This window comes from Vulpes lagopus, chromosome 17 (assembly GCF_018345385.1).
Source record: "Vulpes lagopus strain Blue_001 chromosome 17, ASM1834538v1, whole genome shotgun sequence".
NCBI lineage: Eukaryota > Metazoa > Chordata > Mammalia > Carnivora > Canidae > Vulpes > Vulpes lagopus.
In genome coordinates, this window is record NC_054840.1 from 28,796,750 (window position 1) to 28,823,447 (window position 26,698).

Consider the following 26,698-nt stretch of genomic DNA (forward strand, 5'->3'; position numbering starts at 1 on the left):
ACAATCAATACAAATATCCACACAGCAAAAAGATAAATCCTGGCTTAGTACTATTAGAAAATAGTTTTGACTTCACAGATGGCCTGAAGGAATCTTGGAAGCCAAGATTCTATGGACAATACTTAATGTGCTATTTTCTCTTGTGTGAAATGCATTCTTTGTTATAATGGTTTCCAGGATTTCTTAAACTTTCTTAACAAAAACCGTTAATATTAGGTGGATTTGGATGTGTAAGGTAGATATGGATTTGTATTAGCATTCACAATAAACATATTGTTGCATAAAAAGAGTAGTTTAGTATTTGTACGATAATCACGTCATAAAAATACATATGTATGTATATATGAACATATAGTTATACATACATTTATATATGTATATGTGTATAAACTTTTTGGGGGGAATGGCATCAACTAGAGAGATTAAGAGGAGTTAGCAGTAATGGCAGTAATTAATCTTTTTTTTTTTTTTTTGCCAGAGAGCAAAAGTATTTCATTAAATACTGAGCACCAATGATGTGATAGGAATACTTCTGTACTCTAAAAATATTTTTAAAGCATTTCTTATAAGAAGAAGTTGCTTTTATAATTTTAAAAAGCTTTTTCCATTTGGGGCACCATACTATCCATTGAAATATAGCTGCTCCTTACTAACCTTTGCTGCTTCTTTCTTTAAAACTCCCGCATTCACCTACCTGAAATAGTCTTACAAGAGTGCAAGAGCTGTGGGGCTTTTTTTTAAGAGCGTAGGAGTTTTTATTAAAGACTCTTTATTAAAGTCTGTATCTAATTCCAAAGATGTATTTAAAGTAACTGAGCATCAGTCATTCTTCCATCTCTCAGTAATGTATTATCAACCTATTATTCACTTTGAGGCATTAATCCAAGGTTGCAAGAGTCTTCAAAGGCACCTTACTTAGAGTGCTCTCAATCAAGTTGATATGAGTGAGCTTCGTGTTCTTCATCACTGAAATTTCTCTGCTTTGTGTTGTTTAAGAAGCCTTTCTTACTGTTTCTTTAAATTTTTGCAATGCCCTCCATAATAGAAGCACCTAAGATTGAGATTTGATTCCTGAAAGGAAAGAAAAGAAAAAATGCAAAGATTAAAATTGGAAGAAGACTCTCACTAGTCCTCTATACTCACTGCAATGCCATAGTCTTGTAGAGAGAAGTTCATTCTGTAGTTCTGAGGTTTGCTTGCAGGTTACTAAATATCTTCCATATTGTTCACATAACATGTAACTATTTTTCAGTAGTAAAACAAAAGAATGTTTCATTAAGGAGCAAGAATCCCCAAACTTAGAGCAAGAAAATAAATGTTGTGTTTGATTCTGCTTTACCTTACCTTACTCTATCTTTCCCCTATTATAAAGTTTTATCCTCTGACAAGTTAAAAACAAGTGAAATGCAACAGAAGCAACTGTTTGGTTTTTTTAAAACCAAGCTCTAAATATGTCATTTCAAAAATAAATTAAATAAATAAATAAATAAGTCATTTCAATCCTTTCACAATTATATTAAGTTTGATGATATCCCAAACACACTTGATTAAGTATACATCTTTTCAATATTTTATTATTCCCTGGGCAGTTCAGTTCTTAGGTTTGCATCAAGATGTCAAAAATCACAATAGGTCCTTTTAGATGTTCTGCAGCACTGAACAATTTCACATTGTATTTTTTTTAACAGACTCTCTTTGTTTTTGTTCAATAACAAGAAACAAGAAGAAAAGTTTAGATATTGCTTTAGGACTTTGCAGAGTGCAAAAATACATATCCTTTGCTAAGTGTAAAATGTTTTTACATCTCAAAGTATATTATATCTGTCTCTAGCTATCAGTTCATCTCTATGTCTCTCAAAAGCTCTTTTTGTTTCGTTGAATTTTTCCTAAAATAACCTTTCAATATGACCAAGTTACAGGAGTGCCTAGAGTGTAGGCCCATTTGCTGCTCATTTAATTCCTGACTACAGTAAATATGGACACTTTTATTACCTACAGTAGCTAGTATTGAGGAAGTAATCTCATGACATAAAGTGTAACCAGGATGGGCTTCCTAAAGTACAGATTTGATAATGTTACTCTCCTGCTTAAAACCCTGCAATGGCTGCACATTGCCCTTAACATAATGATGTGATTTTTAAGATTCTTCCTTCCTCTCCAGCCTCATCTGGCATCACTCCCTCAAGCCTCAAATCTCCTCTAGCCTCTTCTCATATGTTAAAAGGCCCTGCCACCTCTTTGGTCTTGCCTCTTCTGTACTTCCCTTCTCATCACTCTTTTGTGTGCCTATTCCCCAAGCCCACCCATATAAACCAGCCCTCTGTTCCGCTGGGATGGCTTCTACTCATCATTTGGATAACAGTGTTTTGTAAACTACAAAATACACAAAATGTTTAAGGCACGAGAATAAAATTAACAGACTTCATACTCATGCTACGGAAAAATAGAACCATAATCAAGATGCTTCCTATATCCCTTATCTGATCACCAAATAAGAGAGTTTTTTTTAAATAAGAGAGTTTTTATAATTATTCTTTTTTGAAGACCATTTCTTTCTTATCAGCTAATAAAGGCATATAGAATTTCCTATAAGAATCACCAGACTGCCAAGATACCATGTGTATTCAAATGCATTTGTGCTTATTTTTTCCAGTAATGGAAATAAAGTAATATAAAATTTGGTGAAAATGCCAGAAGTAATCAACTACCCATTACTTGTTTGTAATAGTAACACAACTGTATTGACCAAATCTGGCATCCCTCATGCTAAAAGGATGACCATGCATCAATGTGAAGCAGCCATTGTTCCGAACTAATATAATTTTGCCTATACAAACTCAAGTACCTGAAGGTCCAACATTGCCACATAATCTACTTTGCATCTTCCCAAATTAATTTTGCCTTCATGACCCAAATATATAATTTCTAGGCACTAAACCTCTTTTTACTTGAGCCAAAGATTCACAGAATATTTGAGTTCAGGTGTTTGGTCACAATGCTTTATATAAATGAAATTTTTTAAACTTTGCCTTTAGTTATAAGCCATTGAATTTTCCCCCAATTAGTAGTAACACTTTCTGTATCAACCAAGGTGCTAGTTGTTGTTTGTCATAAAGTAGTGTATGCAATTGGCTATGTCCTCTAGACCCTGCTGTTTTAGTCTTTTCACTTTTCATGTCCAGTGGATAAGCGAGCTGTGGCCCCAGATCTTTCTTGTCCCTATGACTTAGGAGAGCTCCCTCAACAAGTAGTTACCCAGAATCTTTTATTCATAAAGAAGATGGATAGGAGCCCCAGACATGCCCACCCTCTAGGGATTGCCATGTATTATTTGTAATGTTGTCATCAGTGAATTTGTAAGCCACTGGAGAAAAGGAATGACTTAAAGAAGCTATAGGGAGATTGATTGAGAAGTGATGAGAACTGCGGTATGGATTTAAGTTTCCTAAGGTTATTAAGGCCATGTGGGGAAGCCCAGAGGTGAGAGTAATGGCTGTGCCTCCAGGAAATGTTGTCATTTTTAGGAACAGAAGGGATTTATTCTAAGCTGTCATGTCTGTCATGTCTGTGTGTAGCTCCAGATGGGAAAAAAAAATCCTCAAAATTCATGTGAGCCATAACAGCTGGTTATAAGTCAATCAGTCACATAGATGTAGCTTAATGGTAAACAGTTTTAACTTTTTGCATTGATTATTATAGCCAAAGCACAAATATTGAGCTGACTCTTCATAGAAACAAAATTCCATAAACAAATTTTTCTTGAGCATGTGTCAAAGTATCAAAACAATGTGCAAGTTTAGGGAATGTATGACAGTAGAGGCATAATATGGTTGGGGGAACAGAATGCTTATAGAAGCATCTAGGGTTTTTTATTTCTTTATTTTTATTAAAATTAAAAGTTTGCTATTTTCTTTAAGGCCATAAAATCATCATGCTCAGATCAGTTGTTATAAAAAGAAGTCAGTGGCAGGTGTATGCCAGGTGTGCTGACTACCAGTGAGAGAAAAGGAGCCACTGGAGGGTCCAGTGATGAGTACAGCTGTGTTTGAGATTGGCTAACCCAGTTCCATCCCCCTCTGCTAGGACCAACACACATAAAAATTGGAAATCATGTCAATGGAGATCAGAAGTGGAACATCCAGTAATAGTTTTAGTTTTAAATAATTTCCTTTTCTTGGCAAAATATAGAATACATAGTTTACCCTTTTATTACTTTTTTTGGGGGGTGGGGAGAGGTGAAGGAGGTAAACTTTTTAAATGATGGTAGTGTTCATTTGCCATTCCAGGACCCAAATTAATCCAGTTCTCTCGGGTTCCTTACCTATTTTATACCGGCAACCACTCCAGTCCTGCTGTTTAAGTGGTGACAAGTAAAAATGTCTACTGGGATTGCTTGTTAGTTTCACCTTGATTTGGAAATAGCACCAAGACTACATAATGCCAAGAAATCTTAAAACGTGTCATTTTTCAATCATTGTCTTCAGTGGACAGAAAACAATTTTTATATGTCAGTCATTGCATACTACATACCACTACATATAACACCTTTAAAAGCCAAATCTAGAGAAAATGAAAATTTTTTTGTAGAGACAAGAATCTTCCAAATGAAAGAAACTGACTCAGAATTTTCCTGTGAAGGACATCATGTTTTGTTTGTTTTTTTCTTTGAATGTGGTTTTGTCTGGCTTGGGGACTGAGGGAGGGTTTAAGAAGAGTTTACTTATTGTCCTCAAAGTAATGTGGAACATTGCTGATTCTGACATAACTGAAATTTCACGTTTAATTTTTGTTTTCTGCACAAGAGCAGAAATCTCAATAAGCCACCCAAGAACAGATGTACTCTTTCTGAGAATGCATTAGCCTTCCTAGCCCTGTTGAGGCTTGCTACTTTTGTTGCATGTTCCAGAGGTGAATACTCAGTATGTAGCCCAGAGTCAGAACTTGTTTGCAGGAAACACTGATGATCAAAGGATATGAAATTGAGGATGTGATGATTAATATCAACTGGAACTGCCTATCACACCATGGATTTGTTCCTTCAAAAAGCTGAGTTGTTTGATCACTTGCTTTTGACAGACTATAAAAACCCCAGCCCTTTGATCAGAAATCCTCCTCCTTAAACCTGGTGATAGGACCTCACTAGAACTTCATGCTAGAAACGCAGTTCACTGATTTGCTTTTCAAATGACACCAAAACTTTGCTGCAGGGGAACAACAAATCCTGAACTTTTAGTGTTCTTATTTTGGAAGCTTGCTGAACCAGTGGTTTTGCTCTTCTGAGTTTTAAAAGTAAACTAAATTAAAGAAACCTTGGTGGAAAGACGGTGTAGAAATGTGATAGCATGTACTATACTTTTAAAATGTATTACAGCAGATAGATGCCAAAAAGCAAGTGTAATAAAATGTTAGTGGTAGAATGTAGGTAGGAAGCATGCAGGTACTCTGTGAAATTCCTTTAGCCTTGCTCTATATTTGGAACTTTTCACAATAATATATTGCCAAGATATATAAAAGAAGGTACATATCTGATACTGATTTTGTATACTTAAGAATATGTGGTTGCACAATGATATAAGATAGAGTAGCTCCAATGATTATTTATGTGGAATTCTCATCCTTGGAAAACTTTGAGAATAGAAAACAATTTTAAGAAGCTTTATAAACTCTTCGGATTATTTTCTACAGACAATAAACCACACTAAAGGCAGGAAAGCCGGTAAGGAGGCACTTTGAGGCTATAGTGAAAGTATACTGTGTGTCACTGCCATCTTATTACCCAACTAGTAAGTGACTAGAATGTCTAGTTTGCCAAGTAGATTTCACTTAAAATTTTAAAAATCACTAAATATTTGGACATACATATATGACTTAAAATATGGCCTAAAATGCATCAACATGTTTGTTGTCCTTGTATTTCTTTTTTCGCCCAGCAATATACCTTTAGAACTGAGTTTGATTGTCATAGGCAATGTTTGCCCAAACCTGGCCCAAAGCTAAAAACTGTATCCTATGGCTCTTTTATTTTACTATAATGTATGTTTTACTCTACTGCAATACTGTTTTACATTATGTGTTTCACCATACCAGGCTAGGGGTGGAACAGGGGGACACAACTGTAAACCTCTTTTAAAAAGACAAAAATAGGTGTACCTGGGTGGCATAGTTGGTTAAGCTTCTGCCTTCAGCTCAGGTCATGATCCCAGGGTCCTGGGATGGAGCTCCATGTGGGGCTCCCTGCTGAGCGGGGAGCCTGCTTTCCCCTTTGCTGCTCCCCCTGCTTGTGCTCTCTCTCTCTCTCTCTCTCTCAAATAGATAAATAAAATATTTTAAAAAGGAAAAAAATAGTTCTTGAAAAATGCCAGACTTAACAAGCCCCTCTGCAAATGATTCTCTGTAATGATGACATTTTCCCTTCAGAAAGTTGATTTCCTCCATATATATATATATAAAATGAAAGATCTAAAAATTATCCTTTTGATTGTGAAAGTCTGTCCTGGTTTATGTCCTAAGCAGAGGTAAACTCTTTTGACAGGCCTTTGGGAAGAAACATCTTCCTTCTCCCTCATTTCCTGTTTTCTCTTTTCATTGTTTCTTTGTCCCCCACAACAGTGGTGTTTGTGGCTATGCTGACACTGTGGATCTTTAAAGAACAGAGGGGATATGGGACCCAAATGATGTCAAAGAATTGAAAAGCTTAATATTATAAAGGAGAGTCAAGAGGAAAGAGGCATATTAAATGCAATAAACAAAACATTCACTTCACCATACTACCACACTAACCCCAAGTATATATATATATATATATATGTCTATATGTGTATATATATATATATGTCTATATGTGTATATATATATATATGTCTATATGTGTATATATATATATATATATATATATATATATATATATATATGTCTATATGTGTATATATATATATATATATATATATATATATATATATATATATATATATGTCTATATGTGTATATATATATATATATATATATATATATATATATATATATATATATATATATATATATATATATATATATGTCTATATGTGTATATATATATATATATATATATATATATATATATATATATGTCTATATGTGTATATATATATATATATATATATATATATATATATGTCTATATGTGTATATATATATATATATATATATATATATATATATATATATATATATGTCTATATGTGTATATATATATATATGTCTATATGTGTATATATATATATATATATATATGTCTATATGTGTATATATATATATATATATATATATGTCTATATGTGTATATATATATATATATATATATATATATATATATATATATATATATATGTCTATATGTGTATATATATATATATGTCTATATGTGTATATATATATATATGTCTATATGTGTATATATATATATATATATATATATATATATGTCTATATGTGTATATATATATATATATATATATATATGTCTATATGTGTATATATATATATATATATATATGTCTATATGTGTATATATATATATATATATATATATATATATATATATATATATATATATATATATATATATATATATATATATATATATGTCTATATGTGTATATATATATATATGTCTATATGTGTATATATATATATATATATATATATATATATATATATATATATATATATATATATATATATATATATATGTCTATATGTGTATATATATATATATATATATATATATATATGTCTATATGTGTATATATATATATATGTCTATATGTGTATATATATATATATATATATATGTCTATATGTGTATATATATATATATATATATATGTCTATATGTGTATATATATATATATATATATATATATATATATATATATGTCTATATGTGTATATATATATATATATATATATATATATATGTCTATATGTGTATATATATATATATATATATATATATATATATATATATATATATATATATATATATATGTCTATATGTGTATATATATATATATATATATATGTCTATATGTGTATATATATATATATATATATATATATATATATATATATATATATATATATATATATATATATATATATATATATATATATATATATATATATATATATATATATATATATGTCTATATGTGTATATATATATATATGTCTATATGTGTATATATATATATATATATATATATATATATATATGTCTATATGTGTATATATATATATATGTCTATATTTTTAAAATATGTAGTTGTGGAATTGTTTTTTAGTTTTATTTAAATTCCAGTTACTTAACATACAGTGTAATAAGGTTAGTTTCAAGTGTACAATTTAGTGATTCAGCACGTCTGTACAACACCTGGTACTTATCACAGGTGCACTCCTTAATCCTCATCATCTATTTAACCCATCCCCCTGCTATCCCTCCCCTCTGGTAACTGTCAGTTTGTTTTCTCTAGTTTTGTTTGCCTCTCTCTCTCTTTCCCCCCCCATGCTCATTTGTTTTGTTTCTTAAATCCCACATATGAGTGAAATAATATGGTATTTGTCTTTCTCTGACTGACTTATTTTGCTTAGCAAATTTCTGTCTAGCTCCATCCACATGGTTGCATATGGCAAGATTTCCTTCGTTTTATGGATGGATAATATTCCACTACATATATATATATATGTCCATATGTGTATATATATATATATATGTCTATATGTGTATATATATACGTGCATAAATGTGTATATATATATATATATATATATATATATATCACATCTGCTATCCATTCATCAGTTGATAGAATTTTGGTTTCTTTCCATAATTTAGCTATTCTTGATAATGCTACTATAAACATCAGGGTGCATGTATCCCTTTGAATCAGTATTTTTGTATCTTTTGGGTAAATACCCAGTAGTGTTATTGCTGGATCATAGGGTAGCTCTAATTTTAACTTTTTGAGGAACTCCATACTGTTTTCCACAGTGGTTATACCAGTTTGAATTTTTATATGTAATCTTTAACCTTTATATTTATTTGCATTATTATTCTGTTGTCAGGCAAAAATTGCAGTTGAAACTAATTCATGCAATTAACTAAATAATGTGTTTCTTAACCTTTTTAAAATCTCCTTCATCTATTCCACTCCTAAATATGAAGAATCCTTTTAATTTGACCCATATACAACTAGTGTCTTTCAGTTAAAACTTTTTAAGCTCCTATTCTAAAATGAACATAGGGAGCTTCATTTTTCAGGTCCCTATCCCATCAGATTTTGTTGTTCTGTCTTGTTTTGTTGTTACTTATTTGCAAAATTTTCTTACATAGTGCATTCTCAATCTGTGGTCATGTATTGTTTTTCCTATACAGCTTCTAAGTTTTATGGTTTACTTAATTCAAGTGAGTAAGCCCATCTCTCTGTTCTATTTTTGTGGAGGAGAGAATGAAGGGGTGGGAGGCAGGAAGGAAATAAGGTTAAGGAGAGATGGTGGAATGTCTGCAGAGAGGAAAGGTTACCAGTTAGACTCAATATTCTAAAGAAAACTATAGATCTGAATCAATGGTATTTTAAAAGCACTAAGAAATAACTAAATAGTTTTCTTTGCAGTTACTCAGAAAGGATTCAGAATGGTGTGGGGAAGATGGGAGATGCTGCATTTGGGGGTTGACATTGGACACTTCTGAGCTGAAAGCTTCTTGTAAAGAGTGAGGCATTCTTGGCAAATGACTGTTTTCTTTCTTTCTTTCTTTCCTCACATCTCCCACCTTCAAGTCCTCACCATTTTAACTCCGCTGCACTGATGCTCTCTTCTCAGCTGCACATAGGTGAGCAGTGCCCAGAATCGACCCGCAGCAGACAGCTTGCTAAGGCTGAGGTGGAGAGGGCCCGACCTTACTGCCTCAGTTGAAATCCTCAGCTCCAGTGTGTGCCAGGGGAGGTGGGAGGGGCACAGGAAGTGACTACCCTCTGGCTTCTCCTCCCACAGAAGCCCTGCCTCCTTAACGCTTGGACAGTGAAGAGGTTAGCTTTCTTTCTCCTTCTGGTTCAGTCCTTTGCCTAAAGTGAAAGACCACGCAGAAGCTATGGAGTTGCTTTTTGTGCTTGACAAAAGTGCATAGATAGAAGACAGGGATTCCTGGCTGGGAGGAGGGAGGAGAGCTGAAGATCCCTGCCTGGGCTGGCTGATCTAAGCAGTCAAAGTGGGAAGCTGAGTGCTTGAAAGAGGATTATGCTCGCACTAGAAATAAGCAGTAAGTGAGCGAATAACCATTATGGTTTAGAAAAGGATTAATCCCCCTGGGGCTATGGGGTGAGCTAGAAAATATCGCTTAATTCTAGAGTAAAATTGTAAGGCTTCTGACTCTGTGTACAGTTGGGTGCTGCTTGGAGACTGGGGCTTAAATACAAAATCAGAGCTCTAAATGCCTCCTCCCACTCTTGGAAAATGCCAACTTCTACTTAGAGTTGTCGATATAATCTTCTTCCCTGACCTAGCCTCTTCCCATTAAAATATACTCCTAACTCAGATAAGGAGTTGGGATTAAATTGGAGAGGTGGGATTTGGTGGTGGTCGAATTGCAGTCTTGAATTATGTTTGGTGAATGCTGACATTGTTATATCATTTAGCAGTGATTTGTTCATCACAAGAAATTCTGGGGTGAGGCATTAAAAGGGAAAAATTGAGAGCTTTTATGATAAAGAGGCTGAAGAGTCTATATGCGTAGGATGAAATATAAAAATGTATATAATTAATAATAGATGGAGTGTTTTAAAAAGCATTAACTAGAACAGTAGTTGGGGAACCTAGAAGTGCTAGGATAAAAATTAGTTAGAAAGGAAGAAATTTTAGTTTCAACGATTTTTTTGTGCTAGCCAAAAATTTCACAATGTTTACAAAGTCAAGACAATGATTCAGGGATACTTTGATTATTGTCATACATTATAAATACTGTTGCTGGGCAAGATCTGTGGTTCTTTGGTCAGCAAGTTCTGGCAATGAAACCACTGCCACTGGTGCAAAGAATTCTGGGATGTCTGACAGTGAAATGGATGGAAGGACCCACATTCCATCTCTACTTAATGTCCTTTTGTCCAGAAATCGGGTCATGCAAATGAGCTACTTGGTACGTATACAGATCAATATTCGGAAAGACATTTTTAAATGTTTTGCGTTAGGGGGTCTCTGGACAATATCTCATGGCAACCAGTAGACTAAGAGGATACAAAAACAAAGTAATAGGGAGGAAGTCAGCTTGATTGAAACCAACCCCATTCTTTTCGTTTTCCATCAATCGCGAAATGGAACCTCAAATGAGGAGAAGAATAATGGATAGAAATACTGTGGCCATCTGTTCTGTTCTAAGTGGCTAAATTCATTAATATATGAATGAGAATTCAGATTTTATTTATGCATCCTAATACTTGAAGATTCAGAAATCTCTTTATTACAGGGAAAAAAAACACAAAAATAGGACGTATATTTCTTAGGAAGGAAGGGAAAGAAAACATAAGAATTGTGTCCCATAGGTTAAAGAAGATTTACATCATCTTTGCTGAAGGATATAGTTATTCCCTTAATGAGATGGGGATCCTAATATGGCACAATAGATGCAAATAAATATTTTTAGTTCCCTTAATTCTGATTGATGGAATTAATACCTAAAGCAAGCATTGTTTCTTGTTTTTTCTTTTTAAAATAATAACCTTGGATCATAGCTAACTATGTAGTGAATTTTATTTTCCCTGTCTTACTGGTCCTCTACAGAGGTACTATGATTTCTGAAATCATGAAGAAGGAATCTGTCATTTCTGGTATTGCTATCAGCCAGTGCATTGGGAGAAAGAAAAAAAAAAGACTCAGACGTATTATCTTTCTCCTATAGCACAATACTGAAATGATTAAAATGATCTATGACCTTTTCTAACTTTACAACTTTTGCTGTGGGGAAGGTAGATGGAGATTGGTCATGGGGGAAAAAGACAAAATGCCAATAAAGTGCATTTTTAAAAAATGGTCTGTATTCTTTCAACTTTTCAAACTACCGAAGTTTGAAAATTATTTTACTCCTCTTTTAAAAATTATTTGAGTTGGTTTTTCCAGTGTTAGTTTTCATCAGATTTATAAGCAAATGCTGAAAATCTGAAGACTCGTTATCTGAGTTGTATAATGCTTGTCTTATTCTTTAAGATATAAAAGATATTAAAATAAACATTTAATAGTTGATATCTTAAAGCAGACCATAATTACTAAATGCAATTTCAGTCTTTAGGAAAAATGGGCTCGGACTCTTAAGGGAATTGTATATCTATCTCAAAATTCTAAAGAATGTGTTTTGAAATTACAAAATTGAAAAAGGCATAGCAATATTCAGAAAAGGATTAAAGGTATAATTTGAATGAGAGAGGATAAGTAGAAATACTTGATGAGTTAATTATAAGCCTACAGTTTAACAACAAAACATTTGCTGTTGTCCATGAGAGACTGACGTAAAGAATGATGTATTATGACTAGTGAACAAGGCTAAAACTTTTATCTTTAAAAATTATTAAGTGGGAGTTAACCTTATTAATGGAAAGAAACTAAATGATCATTTAAAATTATTCTTTCACAAGAAAAGTAAAGAAAAAGGATATGGAAAACTAAGCAGTGATGAAGACCTCGAAATAATTGTTGATCAAAAGCAGGTAAGTGAATGCTTACATACATTTTCTACTGTTGTACTGTAGATCTTTGACAGCTGAAGCCCTTTGACTGTTCAGCCTGCCTTGGTGGCTGTATTAGCCTGTCAGGCAGAGGTCTGCATAACAAGATAGATTTTGAGAGCTGCTAAGCCTCCCTATATGATCCCTCTGATCCACCGACTTCTGCATGATGTCAACATGCATGTTCTGTGTGTAGGAACAATGAAAATAAAGCAGAACAAGATAAGAGAACTTTTGGGAAATCACATGCCCTGGTAAAAACTGAATCAATACAACAATGATAATTTGGTTGGGGAAAAAAATGTAAACAAGAATCAGTATGTTATTTGGAAAGTGAGAAAGCTAACATTAGTGTAAAACAATGAGTATACTTTAAGGGGAAGGGAGTAAAAGACTAAAAAAACTGGGAAACTGAAAACATATATGCCCAATTTATCAGAATATCTGCAATAAATGTAGACATTATTTTAAAAATATAAAAAGAAGAAGCTACTTAATGTTCTTCAATACTGCCTGTAATTTGAGAAGCATCTAGCTTGGATTTTATATGGGCCCATAAGGTGAAATGAAAACTGCTTAATAGACCATAAACAATGATATCAGGTAATGGAAAGTATCCAGCTAATGCCACTGAATTGGCATTGGCCCTTAACGTCTTTGTTAATTATCAAGGAGACAGGATAACTGCACATCTATTTAATGTGTAAGTGGCACTGATTCTGAAGGTGATGTAAGCTCAGATGGAGACTGAGAAATAATTCAAAGGAGTCTGCGTAGATAAAGAGGTTAGAAAGAAAACAGTCAGCAAGTTACAGAAAGACAAGTTGAATTTAGACAATGTCCTAATCGTGCAGTTTGTTTTGCATCATGACAATTGCATTAAAGGAGCTATTGTGTATATTTCTGAAAAAAACAAAAAATGACCATCAGAAGAGAGCAATCAGAAGTAGCTGAGTTGGAGACTTGCTTCCTAAGTCTGAATAACTGAGGTAACTGAAGTAGTCTTCTGGGGGGAAAACTCATCAAACAAAGCATCTCCCCAGAGTTGCAGAATGGGATGATCTTATAGTATTCTCTCAAACTGCCTTTGAATTCTTTTTTTCTTGCCTTATCTTCACTCTCCTGCTCCTGAGTAAATTGAGGGGCAGGAGGCGTAGGTAAGTGAGGAATTTGGACCTGTATGCCAGATTAATTACTTGGGGCACATGATCTCCATCTCTCACAGAGCCTATACCTAGATCTACTGGCATTCTCAGTGAAGGACAGGACCCATCGGTGAATGAACCTGTAAAATACAATCGAGTATATTATGGGAATACACATACCTATCCATTTATCTATTAAAATGAAAAGTAAAGATTTTTAAAATTTCTTCCTTAATCATGTAGACGTTAAATGTTTACTCCTTGTTGTACTTTCTTAGTATCATCCTACCCTCAAGGGCTGCTTTTTTCCCCCCCTAAAGCTTTTTGTTTGTTTGTTTGTTTGTTTGTTTGTTTTAACTAACTTTGGGGATTCAGAAAACCATAAAAGTATACATTGAGATCTTTGGAATGAAAAGCCCAAAGGAGTCATTGTATTTTTTTTTTCTTTCTCATCACATTTCTTTCTTTCTTTCTTTTCAGCATTTATGTTGTCGTCCTTAAATGCATTTTATTAACTGTTAAGAGAACCAACTTTCCTTCTGTTTCAGAAAATAATGCTTTTCTTACCTGGCTCGAAGGAGGGAGGATTTGACTTGCCCAGTCATCGTTTGCCTCTATAGTTAATTATGTTTCCCCAGTGCCACTGTACCAGTTGGCACCAGTTGGCAGTGACCCAGCTTTGCTGAGTCATTCATGTCAAAACACGTTTTAAAAGACAAGTCATTACGAATATGAGTTGGCTTTCGTGTTTGCTGTTGGCAGTAAGACTAGTCCTTCCTTTAGGGGAAGGTTTACTTGGTGGTGATGTGAGCAAATCCTGGGTTGAAACAATAACAATGCTGATACCTCGAAGTAAGATGTTTAGAAAAACACACTAATCAGTCCTGATGATACTACAAAAAATTCTTTCTACACTTAAGAGATCATCATTCAAAGTGTATATGTGTTTTTGTTTAATATGGCTTCCTTTCATAGCTATTACATATTTGGGGAGGAATCTTTATGTTCAGTTTATTCCTTCTATATCTTTTTAGAAACATGGTAGATATGTTAGTCAATCTTCATATAATTGTAAATAGCTTTTTCAGTAAGTGCTGCCGAAAGAAAATCTAGAGAAGATAAATAAAATAGTTGGAGTGCTGTGCTGGTCAGAAGTCTAGTAATCTCATTAAATCTGTCATTCAGAAGCTGTCACTCTACAAATGCTGTGCAAGCTATATGCCGTTTTATCAAGTCGTGTGATTTGCGAGACTTGTACTTCCACAGAAAGTTCACAATTTTGCCTAGATAAGCAAATTAATAACAGAAGCTGCACAGAGTATGTGTATTTTGTTCTCCTTGGCCAGCTCCATTCAAGGGGGTAAAAAGTGATTTCTATGTTATTTCTACATGAGAAAAAGTGATTTGGAAGTGTATAAGGTTTTATTCTTAAAAGGCAATATGTGCTTCTATGCCAAATGTTATTGGCAAAATTTACTTGAAATTCATATGAAAATGTTCTAGAAAATTCATAGATTAATGCTAATGTCTTAAAGTAACAGGTGCCATGTATAATCACACATATACACACATATATATAGTCAGTTAAATATAGATGTATAACATTGACTTTTGAGTCCATATTTTCAACCAGAAATCCCTAGAGTTTTTAAACTTCAAGCATAGGAAAGCTATCAAAGGAAACATATTACATTAAAATTTTGATGCCTCTAAACTTCAGCCATTTGACATAAAACATATTTCATTGTTTATGTAATATGTTATATAATTATACAGTTATTATATATAATTATAATAAATATGTAATGAATAAATTATGTATTTGGCTTTATAGAATAAATATTTAAAAAGAAATTTTAAAAATATATTTCAGATCATTTTTATTATTCACTAAAATTTTCTTTCCTGATTGGAGGAGGGTGGATATTGTTTAGGAATAGATTTCATGTACAAATTAACTTCCTTTTTTTTTTTTTTAAAGATTTATCTATCTATTCATGAGAGACACAGAGAGAGAGGCAGAGACATAGGCAGAGGGAGAAGCAGGCTCCTCACAGGGACCCGATGCGGAACTCGATCCCAGATCCCGGGAATCACACCCCTGGTGGAAGGCAGACACCCAATCGCTGAGCCACCCAAGCGTCCCTCAAATTAACTTCCTTTTGAAGTTACTAATATATTAGGGATGAGAACGGGGCAGTAGATGGTCAAATACCTTGAGTAAGGAATTAAAAACATAACCCACTTTAAATAATAAATTCATTCTATTCTGAATTATTATTTTTAATTAGAATAGAGTCAACTTAGTTCAAGGTTTATGATATGCGGGACCAAGATGACTTTTCTTCTAAAATGTTTTCAAATTCCAAGTTAACTTAAGGTCTGTAACAAAGGGTTACATAAAATTATGGAATATTATAATTAAATGAAGTATGCACTCACAGGTTCAAACATTTCAAAAATGGTTAACAGTATGTCATGGATCCAGTTGGTTATAGGACTCAGAGTTGCAGCTGTATATCTTTCAGTGCAGTAAGGTGGGGAAATGTCAAATGTCAGCCAGTTACAAAGGGAACAAGTGTACAGAGATTAGAGCAGTGATATTCAAATCCTAGCAGCCTCAGAATACCCTGGAGGGCTTGTTAGAACATGGGTTTAGGGGCACAAAGGGGGGCTACTCCCAGAGTTTCTGACTTTGTAGGTCAGGGGTATGGCCCAAGAATTTGCACTTCTAAGTCCTCAGTTCCCACTGCTGATCCCAGACTATACTTTGAGAACCACTGGGTCAACGGAAACAGTAGTTCTAAAGGGAAGTAGTTCTAAAGGGGAAAAAATATAGAAGACTTGTGATAAATTCGACATTCTTCAACTGAGCATTAGCTGGAAATCTAAAAACTAGAATACTAGAATTCATAGACATCCAACAAAATGATGCTGAAAACAAGAAAATCACAGCCATTTATACCCAGAGATGCCTTTTAAGACTCAAATTTGCAGTTGGACTAAATTCTATTCAATAGCCTTGTGATCTTAAATTGGTGTGAGTTATTTCTTTTTGTAAAATAATATTCTCCTCTTAACCATCTCCTAGAGTTTCTCGGAGAAGATAAAATCTGTAAAAGTGCTTTTTTAAAAAAAAAGATTTTATTTATTTATTCATGAGAGACACACAGAGAGAGAGAGAGAGAGAGAGAGAAGCAGAGGGAGAAGCAGGCTCCATGCAAGGAGCCCAATATGGGACTCGATCCCGTGACTCCAGGATTACACTCTGGGTCGAAGGAGTGTGATCCTTCACTAAACCACTGAGCCACCCAGGGATCCCCTAAAAGTGCTTTATAAACTATAAGTCATTATAGTATTTTAGCTAGTCATAACCACTGTTTTAGTCTGCTTCACTCACCATATGAACTATCATAGGCTGGATGGCTTAAACAACAGACATTTCTCACAGTTCTGAAGATTGGGAAGTCCAAGATCAAAGCACTGGTATGGCCAGTTTCTGGTGAAAACTTTCTGGGCTTGTAGAGAGCCATCTCTCACTGTGTTCTCACATAGCAAGGAGAAAGCGCTCCAGAGTCTCTTCCTCTTATTAGGGCCCTACGGTTACTGTAACCTCTACCACCTTCTCTAGGCCCTGTCTCCAAATACAGTCACATTGGGGGTTAGGGCTTCAATATATGAATTTGTGGGGAACAGACACAAACATTCAGTTTATAATACCCCCACAGGTCCAATTTAGCAAAGAGGAATATTGAGATCTAGAAAGGTGAATCAAGTTGCCCTGAGTCCTGGTTAGGTACAAAAAGAGCACATGAAGTCAGCCCTTCCTCCGGAAGTTCAGTTCAAAACTTTTTATCACTCCGCATAGCTCCCTACAGTTTCCCATTACTGGTATTCTCATACATGGGTCTTAAGAAGCTGTTTTGCTCCAGTGTTCTAATTATATAAATTAACCATATACTGGAAGTATCATAATTGGACAATATTTTTTATCAAATCCCTATAGAGATAACACTTCTTAACTGTTTATTTCCCTCTTGGCCCTTATAGTTCTGTTAGGAGAGGAATGCTCTTCGAAGTAAATATATGCAGAATTAGAGCTAAAAGGTTAACATCCAGTCACTCTTCCTTTCCCTACAAATCTTCCCCAGGGAGGAGGCATGAAAAGCACCATGGAGAGAAACAGCATATACCTTTCTTAGCCCAAAACCTGTCTGAGAGTATCTTTTTAAATTTATAGAAGCCTGAGCAGAAATCAACAGAAACTAGAATTTCTGTGATTTTTTTCCCTAAGGAAAAAGAAACAAAGTACAGCCACCTCCTTGTGTTTTCTTTTTTTTTCTTTTCTTTTTTTAAAGATATTATTTATTTATTCATGAGAGACACAGAGAGAGAAACAGAGACGTGAGCAGAGGGAGAAGCAGGCTCCCAGCAGAAAGCTTGATGCAGGGACTAGATCCCAGGACCCTGGGATTAAGCCCTGAGCCAAAGGTAGACGCTCAAAATCTGAGCCCGCCCCCCCCCGCCCCCCCCCCCCCCCCCAGGCATCCCTTCTTGTGTTTTCAATAACACAGAAGCATTTCACTAGGATTGCTGTTCTATCCTACTGGTCATTGTGGGAATGAATCCTAAAGAGGAAAATACAGGTCATCATAAAATAAAAATGAAAGAATGAGAAAAACGAGTGGGAAAGGATACCCAATTTCCCTCTGTTATTAACAGATAGTGTGGTTATATCACTATCTAAGCAGCTGATATGAGTCTTGGACCCATAAATGGTAAAGGGATGGGAATGATATGTGTCACTGCCTTGTACTCAGCACCATCTGGCCAGTGCTTTCTTTGCCATATCAATATAGTGACTTAAATTTAAATATAATTCAGATCCTATTTACTTCTGAGGAGATTTATAAGTCATGAGACCCTGCCTCTTGGTGTCATGTGTAACTCCCTCCTGGCGTACCTTCTTGGGAATCAGTAGTGGTCACTAAGAACAGAAAGCCCTCTAGCATTGCAACAAAGAGACCATCTGGTCAACCTGTAGATTCTGAAGCAGGATCCTCCGAGACACTGAAAGGACAAAGCACATTATGCACTTGTGGTTGCCCTACTCCTCTCAGAGCAGACATAGGCTCATTAGCATTTTCCTTTGGAGAGACTGATAGATGAGAAATGGCTCAGTGAAAATAAGACATATTTCTTTGTGATGAGAGAAACTGAAGCTATTCAAATTTGCTATTTGACATCTGCAGCGTGTAGTAAACAAAGATTCAAGACTGTAGTACAATCAGTGCCATCTTGTCTTCAAGACTATTTATCTTCATAAACATTGTACGAGGAAGGGGAAGAGTGTTTCACTAGGTCAAATAGAAAAGTTACTGGAATAAAGACATGATCACCCTGTGTTTCACGGCTAAATACTTCCCATTTTTGTCAAGAAATATAAAAATAGTTCTGAGTTACTGGTCATTTGGCAGAGATGGGGAAAGCAAAATAACCCAAAATATCTTTATCTTTTCCTTGGAAACTCACAACAGTGAGTTTACTTTTGTTTGTTTATCTGCATGCATTTCAATCCAGTGTACCAATTCCTCTCAACATCACCCCTGACTCTATGAAAAAAAGGGTAGACCTATTCTCTGAATTTCAGAGTCTTCTGACATGTTACTGAGATCTGAAAGTAGAAGGCCAGAAGATGTAGACAGTCACTGTTTCAGCAAGATACAGAGACAAGCAAGAGAGGCCAACAGCCTAGTTTCTAGTCTCAGCTTTGCCACTTACAAAGCGGAAGGCATTAGTGAGCAGTTTACATTCTTCGAGTTGCCATTTCTTCATCTCAAAGGAAATAACACCATCTGGCTCAGATGTCTGTTGTGAAGTTCAAATGGGGATGCCCCTCTGGAGAACCCTGTGTCCAGCTCAGTCTCCTTTGGTCAGGACTGAGTCTAGAATGCAGGGCCACCACTGCCTTGTCTCATGTTCTTTCCACAAGCAGCTCATGCTTCCTGGATGCCCAGCTGGTTGTTGCATCACAATGTTTTCACTTCTCTAATTCCTGCTGCTTTACTAGTGTTCTGCATGCCTTCTGTAAGATGCTGTCAGGTACGCTAGTGCATTTTCAGTGGTGCTGGCTTCTCTGTCACTGCAAGGGTTGGACATTGGATATAACAAAGTCCTTACACAGTGGTAAGAGCAAGGTTTTCACAGTCAAGAATCTGAATTAAATCTGAATAAAAACAGGTATAGTCACATTATAGTTTTCGTACCTTGGGAAAATGAGCCAGTTCTCTGAACCTGATATTTCCTTCTTATTCGAGACTTTTGCCACCTTCTCTTGCCCCCTTTTCTTGCATCTCAGTGAGTAAACCAGTAACCAGCATTGGTGAAAAGCCAGCACCAGCTTCCTTCTTCTGGTCCATCTTCTCCAGTTTTCTAAACAGTTGTGAAACTCACAGGGGTTGGTTAAAAACCATAATCACCAAGAGAGAGACCGTGAATTACCCCCTCAAATTAAACAAATATGTATGCATCACATATCGTTATTTTAAAGTATTAATGTCCGTTTACGTGTGACATGAGATTAAAAAATGGACTTTCAGGTTGAAAAAATATAGATGTTAAGTTATTTCCAAATAACCCATTTCTTTTCTTTTGAATCTAATGGGGAAAAGTGCTGGCAGCATGTTTAGTCAGTGAGAAAATAAATGCAAAATTGAAATGACATGAGCTGACATGCTGAGTATAAAAATGATGTGATATATGAATATGGTAATATTTAAAAGCAGACTCAGACGTTTGGAATACAACTTGAAAAGAAAGCATTCAGCCTTTCACTGTGGGTGATTTGTTGTGCTTTTACTGGCTTGTTTCTGGTTTTGTTTTGGTTTTTTGATGGTGTTCTTGTTGTTGTTTTGAGTATATTCATCTGACCAATATGAGAACTGTAGATATCAGTGCCGTTAGGAACTTTAGATAATTGAATCCTGTGGCTTTCAAACTGTGCTCCGTGGGACCTGTTCCAGACATTGTGAATTAGGGGGTGGGGGAGAGCTATCTATGATGAGGTGCCGCCCCTTAGAGAGCAAGTCAGCCACTAGGTGTACAGACAGACTTTGCTCAATGAAAGGATGTTGCTGCTAAGAAATCTAATTTCACTGGTCTAGTGCCATCAGAATAAGTTAAATGAGTTTCAGAGAAGGGAGGTAGCTTGACTCCTCCAGGTTAAACCATGTATATTAACCAGGTTATTTTATACATAGGAAATACTAGAAGTCAGCTCTGCAGCCTCTGGTCTTGGGTTCATTCCTCTATTCCTATAACTGCATTCCTAAATTAAGCTGCTTATCCTTTCTTCTATATTCCCTCCTGCTGGTCAGCTAAATATATCAAGCAATCCAGAAAAATCACTTGAGGAAGGTGTGTATTTCAAGTACACAACTGAATCTATTAAATTTGTCTGATAGATTTTGTGAAAATCTATTTATATGAGAAACTTCCTACTTCATAAAGAGGTTCTCACAACTCTGTAATAAGTTCCTACTAGTATATATCAGCATACTGGTATTAAAGATTTTAAAAGTAGAATTTGTATCTCCTAAGACACTCCTAACAAGATTAGCAAAATGTCGGGGCACCTGGATGGCTCAGTGGTTGAGCATCTGCCTTTAGCTCAGGTGGTGATCCTGGGGCCCTGGGATCGAGTCCTATATCAGGTTCCCCGCATGGAGCCTGCTTCCCCCTCTGCCTATGTCTCCGCCTCTCTCTGTGTGTCTCTCATGAATAAATAAATAAATTTTTTTAAAAAAAATTAGCAAAATAAATCCTTCATGCTGAAGCAGTCAGTTCCTACAGCTCTTGTCAGGTCTTCTCCACTTGGATGAGTTTATCATCTCTCTCTCAGCAGACTGTGTGGATTGCTGACCATGTCCACGGTTCTACACTCAGCTCTGCAGTCCATCCGTTCTGAGATGTGCTGCCAGTGGTTTTGGCCTAACGAACCCTGCAGGTGAACTCACTGATTACTGGTTGGGTCAGCAGCTGTCTGTCACAAGGGCTTTGAAAACCCATTGTGGGTGGAAACACTTGTACTGAAAAGATTTATGTTACATATTCAAAATCTGATAAATAAAGGTAACCAAGGAACAGATAGACCATACAAAAAGTTTTTTTTCTTATTTCAATAACTTAAAACAGCAGAAAGAGTGAAGAGCTAAACTTCTTCTCTTCCTCCTTCTGACTTTGGACCCAAATGCCTGTGCTTTGCCAAGGCTCCGACCTTGTCGTTGCTGTGGTTGTGTTTTCATTTCTCTCCATCCAGGCCTGGCTGTACCCTGTTGTTTCCTTTCTGCTCAGCCCCCCTCTCTGATCCCCGCCTCTGGAATGTGTCTTTTATTCTGACACTGCATAGATAAGCTTTGACAGAAATGCAGTTCTTGCAAACCTGCTTTTTTTTTTTTTTTAATGCTCCACTGCTTCTTCTCTTTCTCCAAAACAACTCTGCAATTCTGTCATTTCCATTTAAAGTCATTAATTTTTCACATGGTCCCCCCCCCAGTCATAGTGAGTGCCACTTCCTTCCTATCTCGTGATCCAGAAAAAAACACATGCATACACAAATGACCATTCAATACAATTGTTATTTATTCCTCACCATAGTAAATTTTTTTGGCCAAATGATCTCATTCTTGAATTATATGAATAAGTGACTTATTAAAGAAATGGTGAGAGAATGTACCATCTCGGCTTTGTGCTGGATGTTCTGAATAGAAAAAAACATTCATTCATCACTTTTTTCTAACGAAATTATCTCATTTGTATAATTTGTGAATAATTAATGAGTTCTTGTTGTAGAAAAACACTAAGCATGGAAATCGTTTTCTTCCACTCAAAGGTTGTCCAAGTATCACTTCCCTAGACTCTCAGCTTCTATATTTAAATTTTAAATGTGCCCCCAAAATTGATGCATTAGTTTTTGTGAACTATGGAGGTTGTTTTTGAAAAAAAAAATTACTGAGTGATGGTGCATCAGTAGATGGATTTTTTTAAATCAAGTTGTTTAGTATGGAATAATACAAATTGAAGCCCATGAACAGGCTGACTCTTCAGTTTTATGCTAACAATGGAAAACCTTGGAAACTTTGCCTTTATAAAAAAGGAAACAATGTATTTTTCACTAAATGAATGAGCAGTCTTATCCTTCCATCCAAACTCAACAGCATTTGATTTAAAATCATCTCCCTGTGGGTCTATGAACCACAGTAGTCATACAAGACATGTCCCATAGACTCCAATGCTAAATTTGGCTTAGTCCAACCCACTGGTGGTCGGCACCCAAGACTGGAAAAAATAGATGCTTCTCACTGTCTCCCAAATAATTAATGCAAACTCTTCAGTTGAACTTCCAGGCCATGTGTAGCCCAGCCTCTGACTCCCCTGGTTCATTCAGTGCCACCCCCACTCCATGCTCCATTCCTACTGAACACCCTGAAGTACCCCAAGTATGTAATGTTCTTCCTCCTTTTTTGCCTTTGCCCTGTATATGTGTATATGTATCTATTCTGTATCACAAATCTTCTGATATATGCCACAGGAGTGAAAAGGTGTAGATTGGAGGCAAGGAGGTCTCCTCATAGTTCCAATTGAGGCTTTCCCCTTTTCAAATCCAAATGCTAAGAGAGGCGAGAGAGAAAGCACAAGTGTCTCTTGGCTCTGTAGACGACTTCTTAAGCCCTATAAATGTGGAGGGGAAATGAAAAGGGAAAAAAAGAAACGAAAAACAAAAGTAAAGCCTATTCCTGTAGAGAAGAGGGAGCAAATGGAGAAATGGAAAACCTCAATCTTTTGTTTATAGAAATTTGATATCCAAACAATTTTGCTATGTATTTTCTGGGGCTTAGTTGTAGGGAGAAATGTTTAATCATATTTACTACATTTATACCTTTTGTGGTTCTAAAAAATTGGGAGCTTGATTCCACCCCTCTTCCCCGAGTCTTTACCCCATGTGATATGGAGGGGAGCTGAGCAGAATCAGCTCAGGGGATGTTGGCGACATTTCGCTTTCAGTATTCGTGGGAGACAACTAAACAAGGAATCTTATGTTTAAAAATTGGTTCTAAGATAAACTATATGAACAAAATTAAATTGCCTTTTATTTTTCTCTATTATGAGGTAATTTAATAAAACAACTTCTCGAAGAAGATACATGGGATGTTGCTTTACAATATATCTAAACTTTGGTGGAAATGATCTAACCTTTAAGTTCACTCATTTATTTTCCAGAAACTTCCTGGCAGCATATTTCTAGCTAGATGTTTGCCAGATGCTGGGACATGGAGGTGACATAAACAATCCCTGGCCCTTGAGAAGCCAACAGTATAGTGCAGATCTTCTGTCAGTAGGCATTTATGGTGTCAGTGCTGTAGCAGAGCTGGGACCGAGTACTTCCAGGGAGTACTTGGGACTCTCAGGACTCTAAGATGTGCATTATTTCCATAGTCATGGTCCTGAAAGAGTTACAGTCTTCCTAGCATTCAGTATATTCCCAGGAGAGGAATTGGGATTTAGGAACAATGGCCAAAGATGTTTTCTGGAGCCCAGCGACTCAAAGAGAGGTTCACGGATGAGCAGCATCAGCATCACCTGGAGCTTGTTAAAAATGTATACTCTGAGTCCCAGACTGAATCAGCGTCTCTGCAAGTGGGACCCAGAAATCTGTTTTAACAAGCTTTCCAGGAGATTTCTATGCACACAATAGTTTGAGAAGCACTGTTTTGGATTATTCAGATTGTGGGGTCATGGAAGGATCAATTGCGATTTTAGTAAAGACATTAAATTTTCATTCCCTAGCCCTACAAAAGAAAGGGAGCTGAGTATCTTAAGTCCTTTAGTGAGGACTAAAGGTTTAGTGAGGTTTAATAATAACGAACACTTATGACTTATGTAGCATTAACTATGTACTACATACACCCTGTTGTAAATGCTTTCTATACATTAACTCATTTAATCCTTGCAACAACTCCATGATGTAGGTAACTGTTATTCTCACTTCAAAATGCACACTAAGGCATAGGGCGTTTTATATGGGTCCACTGCATTGCGCAACCTCAAGGAGATATGCTGTGTGTGGCACATGCAGCCCTAGGTCCAAGGAGTCCACAGTTAGGAGGTTATCTTTCCGTTATGCTTCCTTGACTTAATAGGGAGACGATGGATAGATAGATGATAGATAGATGATAGATAGATAGATAGACAGATAGATAGTTGGTAGATTAGTAACCACACTATCTTGTCTGTGCTGGGAGAAGTAATGTAACATGGTAGAATGTGAAAAGACTTTCTGTTTGTAAAGGAAAGATGTATATGATAAAGAAAAGCATAAATAAATTAAGATGGGTAAATCGGAAAAGAAATATTCTCCCTTCAAAAAAAGCATGCTTGTGAATGTGTGTGTGTGTGTGTGTGTGTGTGTGTGTGCAAGTGAGAGAGACAAAGAGAGAGAGCATCTGCGAGTATATAACCATAAACACACATACCCAAAAGCAAACCTATGAAAAGGGCCAGTGCCCAGTCCTAGGAGAACCCACCTCTGGGACACCGCCTTGTGCTGAGCACTAGGGCCCGGTGGCCACACGGTCTTGGAAGAGAACCAGTGAAAGGCACATATTGCATTCAGGTCGTTACATGTGTTTCAAGTCCTGCCATCTGAAGTGCTTCTCATGATAAGTTAAATCCTTGTTTTGTGTCTAGAAATACCTCTGTGCTCACCACATTTGAAAAATTCCATCCCTGGAACAAAACCAGAAAGTTCGTCACTTTAGCATTTGTCGAATGACTGTGTTTCGGGAGTAGATTGCTGTGCTCTGAAAATGTCACTCCGACACTGCCCTCCAGGGGCTGCCCTTTCTCAGGCCGAAGGCCCTGCCGAACTGCTCGGTGGAGCTAGTGTATCCCAGGTTGCTGGCGGATCTCCATTTCTGTGCACGCCCATTTGGAAAAGTGGTCTGAGGATCAATACCCCACCACCTCTTTGGACTTTCACCGGAAACACCTCTGCCCCTCTGAGCTCCTTGTGACCCCTGCATCCTCCCAAAAGCAGCGTTCCAGCCTTCCTCCAGGAACCTATCTGAGTGCTGGAGGGCTGAGTCACCCATGGGGCCTCTACTCCTGCTTACTGTGCTTATCACGAGAATGCAAAACCCTCCTCGGAAACTTTGGACAAAATAGAAAGTATCACTCATGCTCCCAAGGCCTCTCTCATTTTTGCATGGTCACAAGCATAATTTTCATTTTTTGCAGAGTTGCGGTCAGTATGCATTCTGTTTTATATTTGATTCTTTATGTAACATTAAGCCACACTCACTTTTCCACGTTGATATTCAGCTTTTATAAGTGTCATTTTAGTGGCTGCCTTATATTGACTCAAGGTGATCCTTAGGCATTTTTTTTCCATGACTTTCCCTGCCTTGTGCAGTAATCATCCAGAGCATTCCTTTCTTCTTTCAGAATGCAGGTTATCAAAGAGGAAAGGAAGAGATTGCAAGAAAATCGTGTACATTACTATGATTAGACATTTACTGATTTACCATGAATTATGCATGATGTTTGTGGGAATTTGCAGTGTCAAATTACTGCACCTTTAAATCACTGGAGATGCCACCATGCATGTTGCACTGCTCTCATAAAACCACAGGTTTAAATCACGACTTACATGGCAGTTATATGGGATTCTGCTTCCTGAGGCTGACCACAGGCGAATCACAAACATGGATTTGCATAAATTTGGTTTGCATGAATTTTTAAGTTTGCTGA

The 26,698-nt window shown here is 35.9% G+C and overlaps 1 protein-coding gene across 5 annotated transcripts in view; it reads left to right on the plus strand.

Moving 5' to 3' along the window:
- Positions 1–26,698, plus strand: part of PEX5L (peroxisomal biogenesis factor 5 like) — a 228,969-nt gene that overhangs the window by 45,252 nt on the left and 157,019 nt on the right. Inside the window, exons 1-2 of one of the 5 annotated variants that reach the window (XM_041732032.1) lie at positions 10,769–11,167; positions 12,657–12,728. The exons of 1 other annotated variant lie outside the window; for it this stretch is intronic. In XM_041732032.1, the coding sequence (XP_041587966.1) occupies positions 11,075–11,167; positions 12,657–12,728 (165 nt within the window). In that variant the 5' untranslated portion in view covers positions 10,769–11,074. Of the gene's footprint in view, positions 1–10,768; positions 11,168–12,656; positions 12,729–26,698 lie in introns of those variants that run through there. 3 more of the 5 variants (XM_041732033.1, XM_041732036.1, XM_041732034.1) reach the window with 3 other exon arrangements.